Here is an 18598-nt window from a genome sequence, read left to right as displayed (position 1 = left end):
GTTTTGGTTTTGTTTGTTTTTTTTTTTTTTTTTTTAAAGAAAAAGAAAATGAAAGGAAAAAAAAAAAACACAGAAGATCCAGTGTCTTTCTTACAACATATTCTTTTATTGCAATATTTTCCTCAGTTTGGAAAAACCATGTCCCCATGGGGGGACACCTGTAAAATGTTATAAATAGAACAAGGCCTGTCACTAATGAGCCAAGACTCCCACCCTGCTAGTCCCCAGGTCAGACAGCACAGAATAGCCTGTGTCTCTCAGGCAGCAGGTCCTGCTTCCAGAAGGGGAGCCTGGTTGGCCGTGGCCCACAGGAACGGAGCCCTGGGTGAAGCCTCCGGTGGGGTAGTCATCCTTTGGGAGAGAGGCACGCGTGTCACTTAGGTAGGCCTGGGTAACAAAATGGAACCGACCCAGGCCACAGCCCAGACAGGGAGCACTCAGAACCCTGGTGAGGCTGGTGTCCCAAGGACTCTAGCCAAGTACCCAGAGGCCACCATCAAAAGTGAGCCGGGCCTGAATTTATTCCAGTGAGATCACCAACCACTTCCATTATGGAGATTTAACCCACGTCTTCCAAAATAAACTCCCTCCCCCCAACTGGAAGTCTTCTCCCAGACAGAGGAGTCCTTTATGTGCCTTAACACGGTCGGTGGCGGGCACTGCCACACGGCTGGGCCTCCACGTAAATGTCACTGGGGTTGGCCAGGAAACCAGAAGCACAAAACCCCAGAGGTTCCCACAGGGTCCCCCACCCCCAGCATCAGCCGGAGTTTTGTCCCTTGCACAACTGACCGTGACAGCAGCCTAGAAGCATGTTGAGCCCCCCTCTGTTCCCTGAACGTCAGCCCAATGGCAACCCACCCGAGGGTCCCATTAGCTCGGCTGCCTTTCCTTAACATGTCCAGCGGCTGGCAGGCCAAGCTTCCGTCTTAACCTGTTAGCTTTGGAAAAACTCACTCTCTGTTAGGATAGGCTAACCGGGAGGGAAATTTATCTAACTCTTTCTTCTTAAATGTAACCTATGGCATATCATCGGGACCTAGAAATGGAAATATATAAAGTTTTGTGAAGATTAAAGATTACAGGGACTAACAGTTTAAAATTAGGCTCCTATTAACAACCTGGGTGTCGAAGAATGCACAGGCTTCCCCACCCATGATCTGATGGGAGAGGCTCGGGGTGCAGACCATCTCGACCCCAAATCCCACTCCTTAGATGGTCCCACCATGCAGGTTCCCCTGCCTGCCCTAATAAGACAGGATTTCAGCCACCAGGAGAGCCTGCTCTCTCTTGCTGTGAGAGTCCTGAATGCCAACACGTGCATTCACACACACACACACACACACACACACACACACACACACGAAGAGCCCGGGGTAGAGAAGGCTGGCTATGCCCTCCCCAGGACCAGGCGAACCCCTCAGCCAGCACAACTGCAAGCCGACCTCTCCAACCCCAGAAAGCATCCTCCAGGGGGTGTCTTTTCTAATGCCTCTCTCTCTCCCTCTCCGGCTCTCTCTTTCTCTCCCGGTTTTGGTTTTCTGTAAGGTGGGTTTCTGGTCAGTCCATCACTGGCACCTTACTCTAGGAAACGAGCCTTTGCTCTTTGGCCTTTGTCAGGTGGGTACCTCTGGTCAAGCAATCCGTTCACCTGGCGGCGGCCCAGCTCCCGCTCAGGGTGGAGACTGCCGCATGGTCTTCCAGCTGGAGGAGACGAATAGGTCCCGGCTCTTGGCCAGCCGAACCATGAGCCGCCCCACATAGAAGCCGCTGATCTGGCCCACGCCGTCATTTCTCCCCATGGCCAGGAGGAACGTCAGCGCGCCTGTGGAGCAGACACGTGCGCACACGCTCGACTCCCGCTCACCACTCGTGGGCCTGCCATCCCCAGAGCACAGTCCTCCCCGGGGCCTTCGGTCTGAGGACAGGGAAACGCACATGACTTTTAGGAAGACGGGCGAGTCCCGACTTATTTTTAACGAGCTCCAGAGGGACGCTTCCATCGCCAGCCTTGAGAGGGTGTTCTAGGCCCACTTCGTCCGAAAGCTCGCAAAGGCTTCACCGCGTCTAACCCAGCTCTCCGCAAACCGAGAAGTACCTGGGGCTTCCTCACCTGGCTTGTAGGCCTTGAGGGGCCTCTGTTTCCTGGCGTTGACGATGTTGGCCACGGCAACGTTGGCGTGGAGGCCGGCGTGGTAGGCCATCTTGGGCTCCCTCACATCTGCGCAGTCGCCGATGGCATAGATGTGGCTGCAGCCTTCCACCTGGAGATACTCGTTCACTCGCAGAGCGCCATCGCTGGCCAGATGACTTTCTGCCAGGAAGAGCCAACCCTGAAACCAGGCTCCCGAGCTGCCGCGTCAAGTGGCCACGAGGGCACAGTGAAGATGGCCTCTGGTGCCGGCTAGGCCGCCCTCCAGGGGCACGGCCTCAGGAGGCGAGCAGGCCACCCAATTCATGTCTGCCTAAAGTCCCCATCTCAGAACTCTTCCTGCAGAGGCCAGGTAACTATTCCGGGTTGGAAACTGGTCAGAAAGACAGAAAGTGCCACCTTATATAATGCATCTGACGCTCTAAGTTACCGTGCTTAACACTGATTGCCTTACACTGATCAAGCTGCAACTTAACCAAGTCTTGAATTTCCTTCTGAACACGGATCAGATTCTGAAAGTAAATGTAGGGCTCTAGAAAATGCTAAACTTTTCTTTTTAAGGGGCTTAAAAGAATTATCTTTGAAAATGTAACATTAAGTGGCGCCTGGGTGGCTCAGTCATTAAGCATCCGACTTCGGCTCGAGTCATGATCTCGCGGCTCGTGAGTCCGAGCCTTGCGTCAGGCTCTATGCTAACGGTGCAGAGCCTGCTTCGGATCCTCTGTCTCCCTCTCTCTCTCTGTCCCTCCCGTGTGTCCGCCCCTGCCCCTCTCAAAAATAAAACATTAAAAAAAAAAAAAAGAAAAGAAAATATAACATTAAGACCAATGGGTGTAAAATTCTGGGATCTCTGTGCATTATAAGCACTCAATCCTACCCCTACTCATGGCCGGGACTAGCTTCCTTCTTCTGTGATTGGCCAATTCTTTCCTGTAGGACCCAAACAGGAGCTCCTTGTCCAGGAAGGGTGCTACGGAGTAAATGATAGGGACCTGGGGACACAGCAATCATGGGGCCGAGGAAGAGTCACGGTCTCTGGCTCACACACGGAGGCCGAGATTCCGCCTCTTCTCACCTTTCAGTGAGCTGGAGAGTTCAAGCCGAATTATTGCCTCTACTCCCCAAACGGTCACTCCAAGCTGAATGGCCAAATGTTTGGATTGGGGCCTGGGGAGAACGGCATACCTGTGAATAATAAAAGGCCTGACCCAGGAATTTCCTCCCCTTCAGGTGCCAAGAAAGTGAAACAATGGATCTTTCCTTGGCTCTGAAACCTGCTCCCATCTCTCACCACAAGGGGGCGGGCTCCAATTTTGAAAGACCCGTCACTTGGGCCACCCCGGGCTAAGTCGTGGCCACAGCTAAAGAAGGCACAACAAGAGCGGATCCAGACTTGAACCTAAAGTTTGATGTCACCATTCAGAAGAGACCTGAGCGGTTGGGATGGAGGGGGAAGGGATGGCGACCTGATTCCTGGTGGAGAGGCCTGCTCGGCCTGCAGCGGCCGAAGGGTGAGGCGGCCCGGGGAGTGGGCACCAGCCCCTGCTTACCGAACGCACTGCGGTAGGCGGCGCTGTTGATCCTAATACCATTGCAGACAATCACCAGGTTAGTGGCCACCTCTGTGCCTTTGTCCGTGTGCACCTGGATGCACTCTCGATACTCGTTGAGGGGCAGCTCCTCCAGGTTGCTCACCCGTTCACCTGTCAAGGGAGATCTGTGAGCAGGAGGCCGGCAGGGGGCTGGGGCCCAAGCCAAGGGTGACCGGGGAAGCCCTGGGCCGCTGGGGCCCAACTAGGCGATTGCTCTGCTCCTGGCGTCCCCCCTGCTCCTCTGCCAGTCCACCCTGCTGCCCCAAGAAGCGCAGTGTGGACTTCCGGCCACCCCAGAGGATCCAAAGGGAGGAAAGTTCCCCGAAGCAGTGTGCAAAAGTGAAACTGAGTTTCCCAAGACGTTCTGGGAAAAGCTATTTGAGGAAGACCTCCGCCACACCTCCCAGAGAGTCAGCTACACCATCCTAACCAGGCAGGAAGGCTCTCCAGGCGCACCATTGAGGTGAAAGCAAGAAAAGTCCAGAAGCCAGCCTACTTTCCACACTGCCTCAAAGCAAAGGTGGTCACAGTGCTGCACAGCCAGTTACAAAGGGACCAGGAGCCGGGAGGGGTCTGCATAGAGCAGGAACGTCACGCCTCCCTGTGAAAAGCGCAGACGCTGAGCCCCGGAAATGGAGTGGTCACAGCGCAGGGGTTAGGGCCCGGCTCTCTGAACGAGCTGGGTGGTGCCCTCCCCTCCTGCTCTCATCAAAGGCTACACTCCTCACCACTTTCTGAATACAAACCAAAAAAAAACCCCACCATTCGCTACCACAGAGTCATCATAATTCAGGTCAGATCCTTTAGGTGATTTCTTAAATCGTGCAGCAAACCGGTACCACCTGCACTGTGTCCAAAACAATAGTCAGGACAGTGCTGCCTCCGTGGCAGGGGAATCCTGTAAGTCCCGGGGCCTCTGGCCCGTCTGAAGACACACAGAGCCTCCAGCTGGACAACAAGGTTCAACCCCAGGACACCGAGGGCCCTCCAGCTGGGGCAGGGACCAAGCCTCTGGGCACATCTCATGGAGCCAGGCAGAGTGGCAGGGCGGCGGGGGGACTTGCACACATACTCAGCAGCAGCCGCACGCCTTTCTGGAGCAGGATCTCCTTCGCTTCCTGCCGGACACAGGGCAGGAGCTCCTTGTCGGCAAGGGCCACGTGGGAGTGGATGAGAGTGACCTGGGACAAATGACCACAGAGCAGAGAAGGAGCCACTGAGTCTCCTGTTCACACGAAGAGGCTTAAAAATGCCATCAGTCTATCTCTTCTACCTCCTCGCCAACCGCCAGTTTACAAGTGAGGAAACTGAGGCCCTGGAGAAGTAATCCGCCCAATGCCGGAACCAGATCACAGCGAGCTGGGCTGGAGCCCACATCGCTTGGCCTAAGACTCTTTCAGAATGTACCAGTGCTCCATACCCCACCCCGCTCCCGGGGCCATGTGGAAAACGATTTTCAGGCAACCTCGGGCACCTATAATTATAGTCTATATATAAGCCATTGACATTCTAACTATAACTCAGGCTGACACTGACATTAAAGTTGATTCTAAAACTGGCACTCGCAGGCACGTCTACTTGCTGTCTGGGTGAGCACAGGGAAGTGGGGGGTAGCCCCGAATGATGTTCAAAGTTTGGGCTTTAAAAAAAATTTTTTTAATGTTTATTTAGTTTTGAGAGAGACAGAGACAGAGCAGAGGGGGAGGGGCGGAGAGGGAGACACAGAATCCGAAGCAGCCTCCAGGCTCTGAACTGTCAGCACAGATCCCGGTGAGGGGCTTGAACTCACGAACCGTGAGATCATGACCTGAGCCGAAGTCAGACGCTTAACCGACTGAGCCACCCAGGCACCCCGGAAGCTTGGGCTTTAAAGTCAGACTGCCTGAGTTGAAGCCTCATCTCAGATACCCAATCTACACTTCCCAAAGAGTCCGTCAAACAGGGATCCAGTCGCGTTCCTAGCACATTTGTAATGATGAACCGGGAAAACAGGTATGAAGCACATACTGAGTGCCAAATAAAGGGTGGCCAGTATTACCTGGATTTGTCCACCAGTTATAAACATACGGAAGCCATACTGACTGACTTAACTACCTCAGACTGGTCTTTACCCCATAAATCAAAATTAACAAACTTTTACATCAATCGCTCATAATAATTACCAATAATTTGCCGCAGAACAGCCATGTAATTCAATTCATCCATATTGATCTTACTTTTCAAAGCCAACCCGCCCTTCCTTAGGGAAGAAGAACAGCCACAGGGCCCATGTGGCTCTCGAAAGCTGGTCCGGCATCAGCTGCAAGCAAGCTCTTACATCGAGGTCCCATAATCACCCACCACCACTCAGCCCTGGGCCGAGCCTCTACATCCCGCCAGGGTCTCCTGTTTCTCTCCGGGGGACCAGGCAGCTTCTCCACCCGTCCATCAGTAAAAGGGAACAAGGCCCCGGGGGGGGGGGGGGGGGGGGGGGGGGCGGTGCTGGCCAGTCCTTCCCCAGCGCGGCCAGTGAGGTTCCTTTCTCAGAGCCACCCAGGGCCAGGCCCGCGGTCTCCTGAAGACCAAACAGCCACTGCCTGCCTCACCCGGAACACCCACCGCAGGGGTCTTTGCGGGCCGGCAAAAAGAGGGAACCAAGGTCTACGATTGTATCTCAAGAGGCTGGAACACGGCAGGGGACACAGGAGTTCACCTCACACCTCCTGGCTGGACCGGAGGGCGGGACCCCTCACCGGCCCTGGTTCTCCGAGAGAGGAACTCGAGGAGACGCCCCACGGGCGCAGAAACACGCGTTCGCGCTCCAAGTTCACAGAGCACCGCCACCCAGGCCGATGTGCAGAGAAGCTGGGCCCCGAGTGCAAAGACAAGGCCGCATGCCCACCTCTTTCTCGGGGAATTCGGTTTTAATCTCTGCCGCCATCTCCACTCCGGCAGAGCCGCCTCCCACCACCACCACGGACCGTGAGCGCCGGACCTGCAGCGGAAGGAAGCGTAACACGCGCCCTCAGACCCAGTCCGCCCCGTGGCTCGGCCAGGGCGTGGGCCCCTTGGCCCCGAGAGAAGAACAGAAGCCTTTCCGAGTCTGGGATTCAAATGTGCTTCCACGGGGGCCGGCCATCTCCCTGCATCTGCTCCCTCGATTCTTGCATCAGCCCCACGGGGCAGGTGACCGCGGCCCAGGTCTGCCTGAGTTCACAGCCAGGATCCCAACCCTGACACTCACGTCTGTCCCTGACGACGCGAGAAAGGTTCCCCAGGCTCCTCAGCGGCTGGGCAGAGAGGGCAGGGCCTGGCCGCAGTCACGCGGTAGCAGCCGCCTCGGGATCCTTCTCTGGGTCTCCACTCCTCACCCCAGTGGTGCCGGACCCCGCCCGCCCACCTCTCAGTGAAAGCTGCCTGCGATCATGGATCTGAGCCCGCTCTGTGAAACACAAAGCCTTGTGCAAACGGGACCCCAACAGAGACAAGTCGGGGACCCACACCATTCACTGCGTGAGGTCTGGGGTGCTCATGTCCAGACTTCGATGACAGGAACAAAGGCCTCCCCCCAGGGAGTCTCTCCCTAGTAACGCCCCACCTTCACGGCTGCACCCAGGGCTCGCCACAGTGGTCCCACCCTCCCGGGGGTCCACCTGGCCCTCGCGAGCCCGCCCTGGCCAACGGGCGGCTCACCTGCTTCACCATGTCCTCGTAGGCCTGGATAGCAACCTCCCGGCTGGCCACCCGGTTAAACTTGCCCGGAAAGAGCGCGGTGCTGCCAGTGGCCAGGATAAGATGTGAGAAGTGCAGGGCCTGTAGGGAGCAAGGGAAAGGAAGTGAGGGCAGCCCCGGGCTACTACTGAATGCCATCAGGCCGCTGGGCAAGAGGCACCAGGTCGGGGAGGCCCCTCTGGGCACACTGAGGCCGCCCTCCTCTGAAAGGAGCAAAAGCACGACACTGCCCAGCCACGGGGTAGCACCAGAACCCCGGGATACACCTAAGGACGCGGCCTGTACCTCCTGCCAGAGCCTCCTCCCCCCACGGAAACGGGAGGGATGCACCCCCACGCAGCGGGCAGGTGAGCAGGGACAGGAGACTACTCGTGGAGATAAGCAGGACTCGAACTTCCCATGTGGAGTCAGTTTAGAATTTCCTAGGGATTTTACAAGCCAAAAAAAGGGGAGAGAGGGAGGGAACGAAGGAAATTGTTTGGAGCCTAAATACATAAAGCTGACAAAACCACAGCTGCTCTGGGGGAAGGGAGAACGGAGGGGCCGTGTCCCACTCAGCCCCTTCCCCGTGGCCCAAACCACAGGACAAGGAGACTCGGTCATCTTTCCAACCAAGAGATTCCCCAGCCTGAAAATTAATTCAAGAAAGCCCGAGTCACGCTAAATCACTGAGGACAGAGACGGAGTCCCCTCTCTCCAGTCCCCCCTGAGCTTTGAATAGAGCAGAGGGCCAGACTGGAGGTGACCCTTAATACGACACACGGCAGCTCACTGAGGGACCTCTGGTCACTGCAGGTACCAGGCCCTGGGCTCCACCCAGGGCTGGGGGTTGCAGACACGAGCGAAGACCTCTGCCCCAGTCACCTCCCAATCCGGGGGATGTGGGATCACGTGTGCACCTACATGACCGAGTCTACACAGCCTGGAGCGCCCCCACAGGCTGGCCGGGCCCGGGCCTGGTCTGGGACCCCAGCTTTCAGAGCGTAGACCCTGGGGTGAAACAGCCTGGGTTCAAGTCCTGGCTGAGTCTCTTACAAGGGTTGGGATCTTGGGCAAGCCACTTAACCAACCTCCCTGTAAAGTGAGGCTATACCACCTCCCTCACAGTCATGGTGGGCACAAAATGCGACTCAGGAAGGCTGAAGACGGTGCCTGGCGTACAGGAAAGGCTGAGGAGAAGTGCCACCACACTCTTGTGGCTGCTGTGGTCGGCTCGTTGCTTATGAGGCATCTGCTGTCCACCCGGCACCGCGTAGGGGCCACAGATGAGTCTCTCAGCCCTTGAGACCGGCCGCGTTCTTCCCCACCAGCAGCCGCAGCCGCAGCCCCTGGGGTCGGGGAGGGCGGGCCTCCCGAAGCCAGCTGAGGGTCGGGTCAGCCCCCAGGATGCTCACCTCGCCATCCTCGAGCAGCACCGTCTGATTCTGCAGGTCCACCTCTACTACGAGCCCCTGCCGGAAGTTTTCCTTAAAGGTCTCCGAGTAGGAAATGAATGTCTTTTTGGCAAACCCTGGGGAATGGACACAGAGGAGGTCACAGAGGAAAAGTGAGCTGCCCATCGGAGGCCACAAAAACTCAGAACCTTTCCTGAGGGGTATCCTTGGCCAAACAGCCGAGTCAGTGGTATTCCCGGGATACCACCACCCCCTAAAAGCACCAGCCTGGGCCTCACCAGGTCCTCAGGGAAGTTTCCAGCTCTTACTTCTACAGCCTTGCTATGGCCGCTGCTTAAGGCCAGTGACCTTAAGAATCTCCGGAATTTGTCTAAAGGCAGAATTCAGGCCTTGCCCTAAGCGGAGAAAACCCCTCCAGACCCAGAGTGGTTAACAAGACCGTTCGCACAAAGAAAGCCCCAGAAAAGAGGCTGTTACCGCTTTCCACGGAGGCCCGGAGGGCTGCCACGTTGTGGTGGAAGGAGTCCTTCATGTCCACCAGCACGAAGGGGATGTTCAGAGCCTGCAGCTGGCTGGCGGCGGCGATCCCACCGAAGCCCCCACCCACGACCACCACGTTCACAGCTCCCACGTCCACGGAGACCTGGGACCCCATCTCAGACCGGGTGCTCCTGGGATAGGAGGAGACACCACATTAGGGTCAGGGGCCTCAAGAGCTGGGAGGGCAGGGGTGGTCCACAGCAAGAAAGGCCTCAAATGCCAAGATTTGATCTTTTTATTTCCTTTTTTTTTAATATAAACTCTACACCTGACGTGGGGCTCAAACTCACAACCCCAAGATCAAGAGTCACGTACTCTACCAAATGAGCCAGCCAGGCACCCTGTGACTTGATCTTTCTAAAGTATATAACTGTCTATTAATGAAATTGCAATGTTGTGGCATTTGAATTAAATTCCAGAGGAACACGGTGTATCCTAATTCCATCCCATTCCCCAACCACCCAGCTCCCTCCTCCAAGGCATCTGCTATTACCGAGTTTATCTGAATTCTTCCAGAGATATTCTGTGCACCTTCAATATTACTTTTTGCCCACATTAACCAAATTGTTGTGCACTTTTTTCACTCAGTATAGTTGTCCACTCAGCAACATGCATTAACTGCGTTGCTGGGGTGAAACAGTCTGGGTTCAAGTCCTGGCTGAGCACGCTCTGTGCTGTGGACGCAGTAATCACAGACAGACAGACAGACGGACACCATCCCTGCCCTTGTAAAGGCAGGACTTGCAGACTCAGAGGGTGAGGTGGATGATGTCAATGAGCGACGCTAGGCAGGCACACAGCAACGAGAAGCGGTGGGCACGCCCGTAGGAAACTGGCACGCACAGACCACATTAAAAGAACTAAGCAAAATTCTTTAAGCACTGCACCAAGCGGACACTGATTCTGCCCGGCTCACGGGTCTCCGCCTTGAACCCCAGGTCTAAGGAGATCAATTAGCAGGTTATGACAATCAAGGTGCAAACAGGGTGTGGTATGATTGGGGTCATGAAGAGGGGCCTGCGGCAGGCAAGTCACCCCCGCCCCCAGCATTCCTGGGACAGCAGAGGCGCTCCAAGGTGGCTGAGCAACATCCCCCCAGGGGGGCAGGAAGAACACCTGCTGGTAGGTGAGGGAGGGAGGGTGAGGGAGAAGCACTCGTCATGCAGACTCCGGTCAGAGGGAGTGGGGTGCAAGGTCCTGCTCCCTGCCTGGGACAGGTCATCTGTGAGAGCATCCGCAGAGGGCGGAAGCCAGATCTGCAGGCCGAGTGTGCCCCTGACGCCCACACGTGGACTGGGGCAGCCTGACCAGCTCCTGGCAGACTGAGAACCAACTATGGTTGAATCCCTGAGGAGCTGAGATTCGGGACACACTGCTTGGCACAGAACTGAAGCGGACGCTAGAGGACTTCCGAGGCAGGGGTCACTAGGCACCGAACCACTGAGCACAAAGGAAAATGAAGAAGAGAGCAGTTTACCTGAGCTCTCCTAGCCAGTCTGGGAGGCTGTCCCTGAGGCTCACCCTCCCAAGGGCCTGGGTCACCTGGTGCCTCCACGGAGAGCCGAGGGGCTGGCCTGGGGCTGTGGCGAGGGGCCTGTCTCCAGAGAGCTTAGCTCCGGAGAAGGGCGCTCCTGGGCCAGGCCTCTGGGCTCGCTCGGGTGGGAGCCTTGTGGGGAGCAGTCCTGACTGCAGCTGAGATCCTGAGAGCATCCTGCCGGGAGATGCTGGCTCAGGGGCGACAGGCAAGCAAAGCTCCTGGCCTGAGCCAGGCTCCAAGGAGAGGCAGAAATAAGCCAGGCTGCCGGAGAGAAACGCTGAAGAAAGAAACAAAAGCTTACACAAAAGCTGCACGCAGAAAGCAGCAGGAGAGGCCAACAGCTGCTGTGGGCTTCAGGGAAGGGGTGTTTTGGGGAAGCAGGGGGAGGGGAGGCAGAGAAGTAAGAAACTGGAACTCAGGGCAACTTTGAAGGACAGACAGCAAGCTGTCAAAAGGCTCGATGGGGAAGCACGTTCCGGGCCATCTGGGACCCTCTCAGCACTACAGGCAGCTAGAAGGCCACTACCCGTTCCTGCACCATCTGTGTGGCCTGGGGCACAACCCCTCCCTTCTCTGGGCCTGTAATGGGAGGGGACACCCTGAAATGTCCTTGCACATGTAAGTTTCCAAGACGTGGATCTTCCTCTACTTATGAAGGCAGTTTAAGGTTGGATGGACCTCCAGGCACCGTTCTCATTGGCATTCAAATCCCCGCTGCCTCATTTCTCCCCTGGGGGAGACAGAACCCAGCTCCGGCAGAGCCGGTAGCTTTGGCACAGGAAATCATTAGAGATTTAACTTTGTTTCTCGTTGGCTGAATGGTTCCCAGTGCATCAAGGATTGTACATCCCACCCATTTTACAGATGAAGAAACTGAGTCCTCAGCAGGGCTGTGACCAAGACAAGTCCCCAGCATGCAGCGCCACCTTCACTGTTCCAGGCCCTCAGAAAGGTTGTCCAGAGTTGGCCCCTGTGTGTTCATCAGGCTGAATCTGCCAAGTGGGCCAGAAGGTCCCAAGGCCAGGACCCAAGAGGGCCCAGGAACCCAGCCAGAGGCCAGGAGAGGATACCAGAAGCTGAGCAGGGCCTGTGAATGTGGCAGACAGTGAGGCAAGCTATGGAAGAGGTACATTTCACCTGCCCCCTTCAACCCAGCCCCCTCTGTGCCAGCCTACTCTTGGGGCCAGCAGTCAGCAAGGAGGTCGGACAAAAACCAGAGAACTCTGCCTCCAAGTAGGGCACAGGCCCTAGAGAGGACACACAGCTTGTTGGGAAGGGCTGGGTCACACTGGACCACGCAGGGCAGCTCAAAGAGGAGCCTTGAAAAACAGCCGGGGCCAGGGGCCTTCACCACCAAAGAAAAGCTTAGGCCAGAATCTCCTTCCCAGGGCAGAAAGTCCAGCAACCCCAGCATAAGCCTGACGGACAGTGGGCTGGCCAAGGAGTTGAATCTCTGCTCCCTCAGACCCCCCAGATCATCAACTGGCTTCCCCAAAGGAAGCCTAACCTTGGCCTTGCCCGACTAGGTACACCCCTCAATAAAAGCAAATTGCTTCTCCAGAGCTCCCAGTAGAAGGTTTGGGGCCCGAGGGCAGAGCCAGGCCTAGGAGGGGCTGCCAAAGCTGGGCCAGGGAAGAGGAAGCTCTTTTACAGTCCAAACCGCCTGAGGCCTCTCCTGGAATCTGTTCCCGTCCCCTAGCCTCTGACACTCCCACTTGGGGACTGGAGGCTGACAGCTCCCCAGCCCATTCCACCTTTCCTCCCCAGCAGCCTCCCCTCCCCAACATTCTTGGACACGCCAACCCTCCCTTGGCTATTCTAGTGCCAGTTCTCCCATGGCCCCAAGGACAGCTAGACCCTGCTAGGCACAACTTAATTTGCAGCGTGCCGAAACCAGGGGCTTAGGTCATAGACCTGCCTTCCCAGCTACATAGCCTAAAGGTGGTCAAAAAGTGTAGGTTGAATTATATGTGCTAACATAGCAAGATGGCTGCGCAAACGGCCTCAATAAATGGGAGATGCCATCAATCAATGGAAACCTCCATAAATGGCAGACGACACTATTATACACCCATACGATGGAATATTCTGGAGCCATTTGTTTTTAGAGTGATGATTTTTCACATGAAAATTCTGTCCATGGCTAGTCCCAACCCATAGAATGTACAGAACCAAGAGTTAACCCTATGGCCTTTGGGTGATTATGTCAATGCAGGTTTATCAACTCTAAGAAATGTATCGCTCTGGAAAAGTGGTGTTGCCAATGGGAGAAGCTATATTTGTGTAGGGGCAGGGGGCACGGGGGATATCTCTGCACCCTCCCCTCTACTTTGCTGTGCCACTAACACTACTCTAAAAACATAAAGTCTTAGGGGCACCTGGGTGGCTCAGTCGGTTGAGCGCTCAACTCTTGGTTTCGGCTCAGGTCATGGACTCGGCGGTTCGTGAGTTCAAGCCCCGCATCGGGCTCTTCACTGACGGTGCTGAGCCTGCTTGGGATTTTCTCTCTCTCCCTCTCTCTCTGCTCTTCCCCCGCTCGCTCCCTCTCTCTCTCTCTCAAAATAAATACGTAAACTTAAAAAAAAATTTTTTTTTAATAAATAAAAAAAAAAACATAAAGTCTTAGGGGGGAGAAAAAGGCTATCCATAAAAAGTTAGGTAATAGAACAGCATGCGAAGCCTAATCCCACGGTGTGTGCAAATCAGACACAGACACACAGACACGTAATGATCACATCAGCCAGAACTCATTGTGCTTTTATCCGTATCTCCACGTTGAACAGGTGTGGGGTTTTGTCCCCATTTTGGAAACAAGTTCAATAATTTGTCCAAGTTCAATCCTCAACACTCTGACCAGAACTGCACTCTGAGCCAGAATGCTAACAGTGGTCACCAGGTGACGTTTTTACTTTCTTCTTCGAACTTTTTGTGTGTGTGTGTTGTAAATATTTTTTTAATGTTTGTTTATTTTTGAGAGGCAAGGGAGGGGGAGAGAGAGAGGGAGACAGAGGATCTGAGGCAGGCTCCTTGCTGTCAGAGCAGAGCCCACTGTGGGGCTCAGACTCACAAACCGTTGCGACCCAAGCCAAAGTCAACCAACTGAGCCACCCAGGTGCCCCATGTGTTTGTGGAATATTTTTAACTGGGTACGTCATTTTCACAGAAATAATAAGAGTTTAAAAGCAGGGCAGGCCTCCTACCGTTTATTTTTTTAAGTTGAGATATTCATATGTTATAAAATTTTAAAGTATACAATTCAGCGGTTTCTAGTACATTCATAAAGTTGTGCAACCATCCCTATGACCTAATCCCAGAACATCTGCATCACCCCAAAATAACCTCTTACTCATTAGCACTCACTCTCCGTCACCCCCTCCCTCCAGCCGCTGGCAACCACTAATCTTTCGGTCTCTATAGATTGCCTATTCCATACCTTTTGTGACTGGCTTCTTTCCCTTTGCATAGTGTTTTCAAGAGTCGTCCAAACTGTAGCACGCATCGCCATTTCAATCCTTCTCCTTTTTTTATTTTTCATGTTTATTTATTTTGAGAGAGAGAGAGCGAGCGAGCACAAGCAGGGGAGGGGCAGAGAGAGAGGGGGAGAGAGAGAATCCTAAGCAGGCTCTACGCTGTCAGGGCACAGCCTGACACAAGGCTCCATCCCATGAACTGTGAGATCATGACCTGAGCCGAAATCAAGAGTCGAACGCTTAACCGACTGAGCCCCCCAGGTGCCCCTTCATTCCTTCTCATGGTTAATATTCCATCGTACGAAGATACCACATTTTGTTTCGCCATTTGTCAGTTGATGCACATTTGGGTTGGTTCCACCTGGTGGCTGTTACGAACAACGCTGCTATGAACATTTGTGTAAAAGTTTTTGTGTGGACACTTGTTTTTAATTCTCTCGAGTACATATCCCTAGGGGTGGGATTGCTAGGTGTCGGGCAATTCTAGATTCAACTGTTTGAAGAACTGCCAATCCCGCCGTCTGATTCTGAACCGAACATCAAGCCAAGGGAGAGACCCCAGAGACTCTTAACGAAATCTGTCAAGACTCAGGAATGTCAGCATAAGAGAACGTCCAGGGGCTCCTGGGTGACTCAGTCGGTTGAGCGTCCTTGAATGTCTGACTCTTGGTTTCAGGTCAGGTCAAGATCTCAGGGTTCGTGAGTTCAAGCCCCATGTCAGGCTCCGCTCTGATGGCCCGTGCCTGCTTGGGATTCTCTCCCCCCGCCCCCCCCCCCCGCCCCTCTCCTGCTTGCACATGAGCACACGCACACACTCTCTCAAAATAAAAATAAATAAAAGAACATCCACGAAAACAACTACATGTCCAGCAACTCCTATATTTTACCTTTGCCCCCCCCCCATACACACACACACACACACACACACACGCACACACAATCTGGTTTACACTTGTATTTTCTCAGTCAATCCTACTTTCTCTGCCAAGGACACCAGCCTGACCACAGGATGATTTTTCTCTAATAACACAAACAAGGGGCTGTTAGGAATCTACTGAAAAGCAAGGAAGTCACATTTATGCCAAAGCTGTTAAGAGGTCATGCTTCAGAAATACAGCAGGAGCCATGTGGGCTCTGATCAGAGCAAGGACATTGCCCAGCATTGCTTCACAGAGATTACAAATAAAACAGGCCATTTTTTGAGTCATCATAGTCCTATCAAGGGTGGATCTCCACAGCCACGTTTCCATAATGGCAGTTCGGATAAGGGGGCCACTAGAGTGTGACTCACCCTGAACCTCCTCCCTACCTGCAGGAGGGAGAGGGGCAGGCAGCCTCCCTCACCAGACAGCCTGAGAGCTGGCCTTCCATGACTGGCCCCTGAGGGGACACACAGGGAACATAACCCAAAAAAGACCAGTTCCTGAAGGAACAGAAAGTCTGAAGAGGGGCTGTCTTTTCATGGTCCAGCACGGGGCAGCTCTGGGCAGACGTGTTCCTTCAGGTGTTCCATACGCTCAAAGAGAAAATCAAGGCCATGGAACTTATATACCCTCCTGGGAGCAAGTCACTTTGTGGTTCCCTAAACACCCCCACCAACAGTCTGCTCACTGCCTGTGTCTGGACCCTGGCTTCTTCATTTCACTGCCAAAGACCCGGCTGGCCCTGGAGGACACAGGCTCAGCCCAGGTCCACCCCCTCACTGCTAAGGAGTCCTGAACAAGGCCAGGCCCAAGTGGGTCTGGGTCTCCTCCCCTAAGGCAGAAGCCCTCCAGACTCCAGGTTTCACCCAGCGCTCCTCCCAGGGCTCCTCTCTAGGCGCAAGGGTGAGGGCAGGGGGGCCTGAGAGTTTGGACACTAGTGTGGTCATGTGCATTATACACACCAGCCTGGGCAGGCCCCCCTGATATTTTACACATTTACATATTGTACATGCTGGCCTTTGAACACAAGGTAGGGAGCTGGCTGGGACACCCGAAAACCCCTTCCCAAACTGTCTGACCCTCTGCCCAGTGCCTGTGCTCCTGCGGGATCATCAGCTCCCAAGGGCCTCTCCCCTCCCCACCCCGACTGTACATCCAAGGGTCAGAAGGACTCTTGCTGGAGGGGAAAGGCCGGTGAGTTTAGTGGGTGGTGTTGGAAGGAAAACGCCCGACATCACCCACTAAAAGCAGCTCCGGGTGGACTTCAGGCTTCCCGGCCTTCCCAGCTCCACCGGAGTTAGTTCGGGACCACTGGCCTTTGTCCCCGCGGGAACTGGGACTTCATGGGGGGGAGAAGCAGACGTCCTAGGGCACCCCGGAGACTGTGGGCGCTCGGGTAACCCGAGGGATTTCCTTCCTACAGACGGAGGTTTTCTTCCTGCCCTGTGACACTAGCTTCCACCCAGAGGTGACCCGCGAGCACTCCCAGGGTGGGGGCGTGGCGAGGGCAGCCCGTCTTACCTGGGAAGACCTCAGAAGTTTCGAGGGGCGGACGGGGAGGAGGCGAGTTTGCCCTACCCTTGCCGCCGGGCCTAAGCCTCCCAGTTTTCGTGTGCTGAGGGAACTGGGGTGGGGCAGGCCGGGGCCCGGTACCTAGAGCAACCGCCCTCCCCCGCCAGGGCCACAACGCCCGCGCACCGGAGCTCGGACGCAACCCGCCAGGTCTTTCAGGCCCGGCGAGGCCCCTCCGGGCGCTTGTAGGGCGGGCGCGCGGGGGGGCGGGGCCCCGAGAGCCCGCCCCTTGCACCACTCGGCCAGTCCGCTCTGGGATTGCCGCGCGCCCCAGGCCCCTCCCGGCGGGCGTGGGCGTGGCTCGGTACGTGCCCGCCCCCGGAGGGAGCCTGGGGAGCTGCGGCCGCGGCACCGATACCAGCAACCCCTGGCGACGCCGAGCGCGCCCGGGCCCACGCGAGCGCTCGACGCCCGGAACGCCTTCCCCACGCCTCTGACTTCGGCCGCCTGTCTGCCAGGCCCCTCGGAAGCTCCGAGAGCTCAGCGCGACTCCACAGCGGGCGGATCACCAGCCTCCGGCTGCTCGCCTGTAAATCCCAATTCGGCAAACGGCGCCGCCGGGCACCCGCTGAACGCCGGCACTGTGCGCGGCGTGGGGGGGGGGGGGGGGGGGGGGGGGTCAGGATGGAGAGCAAAAGAGACGCCGTGTCTGCCTTCCGCGGAGCTGACATTCCGGGGAAAGACAAATAGTAAATACACATAACCTGTATCGCCAACCGCCCTACGAGAGACTGGGGATAAAGGAAGCTTGCCAAGGATGAGGAGTTGGACGCGGGCGGAGAGAAGGCAGCTGTGCTCTGGGTGTGCAAAGACGCAGAGGCAGGACAAAGAGCTAACAGCGGGGGCGTGGTGGAGGCGGTCACAGGACAGGGTGGCCCAGCGTGGGCAGGGTGTACAGACCTGGTGGGGTCGTGTCATCCCCAGGGCAACGGGATACCACCGCAGGGCTTTAAGCAGGAGAGTGACAGGTCTGAGTTCTGTTTTGTGGTGAAAGGATCGGGAAATGGCAGGGCTCCCTGAAATTGGGGAACTAGTCAGCAGGGCAGTCCTGGAGACAAAGGGGCTTGACTAGGATCTAGAGAGAAACCCAATGATGCGAACCTGGTGGTAGGATGTAGCCAGTTGGGTGACAGATGAGCCATCTTCATCTATTTAATGCAAGTATTAGCACTTAGCCATTCATTATAGGTGTTTTATGTGGGCAGATTAGCTTGCCCAAGGCTACAGGGTATGTTGGCAGCTTCCTGGTTCCCAGAATACTGCCCTTCGTCTTCCCAGCTTTCGTGAACGTTCACACTAGCAGTGACCTGTTTTGTACCTTTTCCAAAAGCTGTGGCCAAGGGCCTTGTATCCAATATTCCTGGTATGGGACGGGTTGTGATCAATTCCACCTAGAAGACATTGGTGCCCAGAACCATCCTGAGCTGAGAAGGAAACTGGTGTCCTCCCATGAGCACCCGACTCACATTACTAGCCTGCATAGCCCAGGCTGCACCTTCCAGTTCTTTGGAATCCTCGCCTCTCTCCTATCCTGGCTGGCACTCCTGAAATCAAGCTGAAGGAGGGGATTCAGAGCTGTGGGAGTCTCTACCTCCGTCTCTCAGCCCCTGCGGCCACAGAAAAGCAACCACGCAGAGTGCTCATGGCCCTCTGAGCCATGTCCTAATCCTGGCCTTTGGGGAACCATCAGAGAGCCACAGCTTGGAT

The 18598-nt window shown here is 55.5% G+C and overlaps 1 protein-coding gene across 3 annotated transcripts; it reads right to left on the bottom strand.

Annotated features, from left to right (window-relative positions):
* Window positions 1-86: 86 nt before the first annotated feature.
* Window positions 87-17056, bottom strand: AIFM2 (apoptosis inducing factor mitochondria associated 2). 3 transcript variants are annotated; one of them, XM_030335101.1, is made up of 10 exons: window positions 16841-17056; window positions 9327-9520; window positions 8850-8965; window positions 7417-7536; window positions 6626-6718; window positions 4817-4925; window positions 3703-3855; window positions 2114-2314; window positions 1629-1825; window positions 87-351 (listed from the first exon to the last, which is right to left on the bottom strand). In XM_030335101.1, exons 2-9 carry the CDS (start codon window positions 9502-9504, stop codon window positions 1674-1676), a joined length of 1122 nt encoding a protein of 373 aa, XP_030190961.1. In that variant the 5' UTR covers window positions 9505-9520; window positions 16841-17056; the 3' UTR covers window positions 87-351; window positions 1629-1673. The 3 variants fall into 3 exon arrangements, with proteins under 3 accessions (XP_030190961.1, XP_030190964.1, XP_030190963.1); XM_030335104.1 differs by having other exon boundaries at window positions 1652-1825; XM_030335103.1 differs by having other exon boundaries at window positions 9327-9517.
* Window positions 17057-18598: the final 1542 nt, after the last annotated feature.

Source organism: Lynx canadensis, chromosome D2 (assembly GCF_007474595.2).
Source record: "Lynx canadensis isolate LIC74 chromosome D2, mLynCan4.pri.v2, whole genome shotgun sequence".
Classification (NCBI taxonomy): domain Eukaryota; kingdom Metazoa; phylum Chordata; class Mammalia; order Carnivora; family Felidae; genus Lynx; species Lynx canadensis.
This window is presented reverse-complemented; position numbering and strand designations above follow the sequence as displayed.

Bases quoted from the DNA above. Each gene is read 5' to 3' on its own strand.
- AIFM2 (XM_030335101.1), bottom strand. From the start codon at position 9,504: ATGGGGTCCCAGGTCTCCGTGGACGTGGGAGCTGTGAACGTGGTGGTC. The intron at 4,926-6,625 runs GTGGGCATGCGG...CATTTGTCCCAG, and splicing joins CCGAATTCCCCGAGAAAGAG to GTCACTCTCATCCACTCCCA. The intron at 2,315-3,702 runs GTAAGCAGGGGC...TCTTCCTGGCAG, and splicing joins CGCCTACCGCAGTGCGTTCG to AAAGTCATCTGGCCAGCGAT.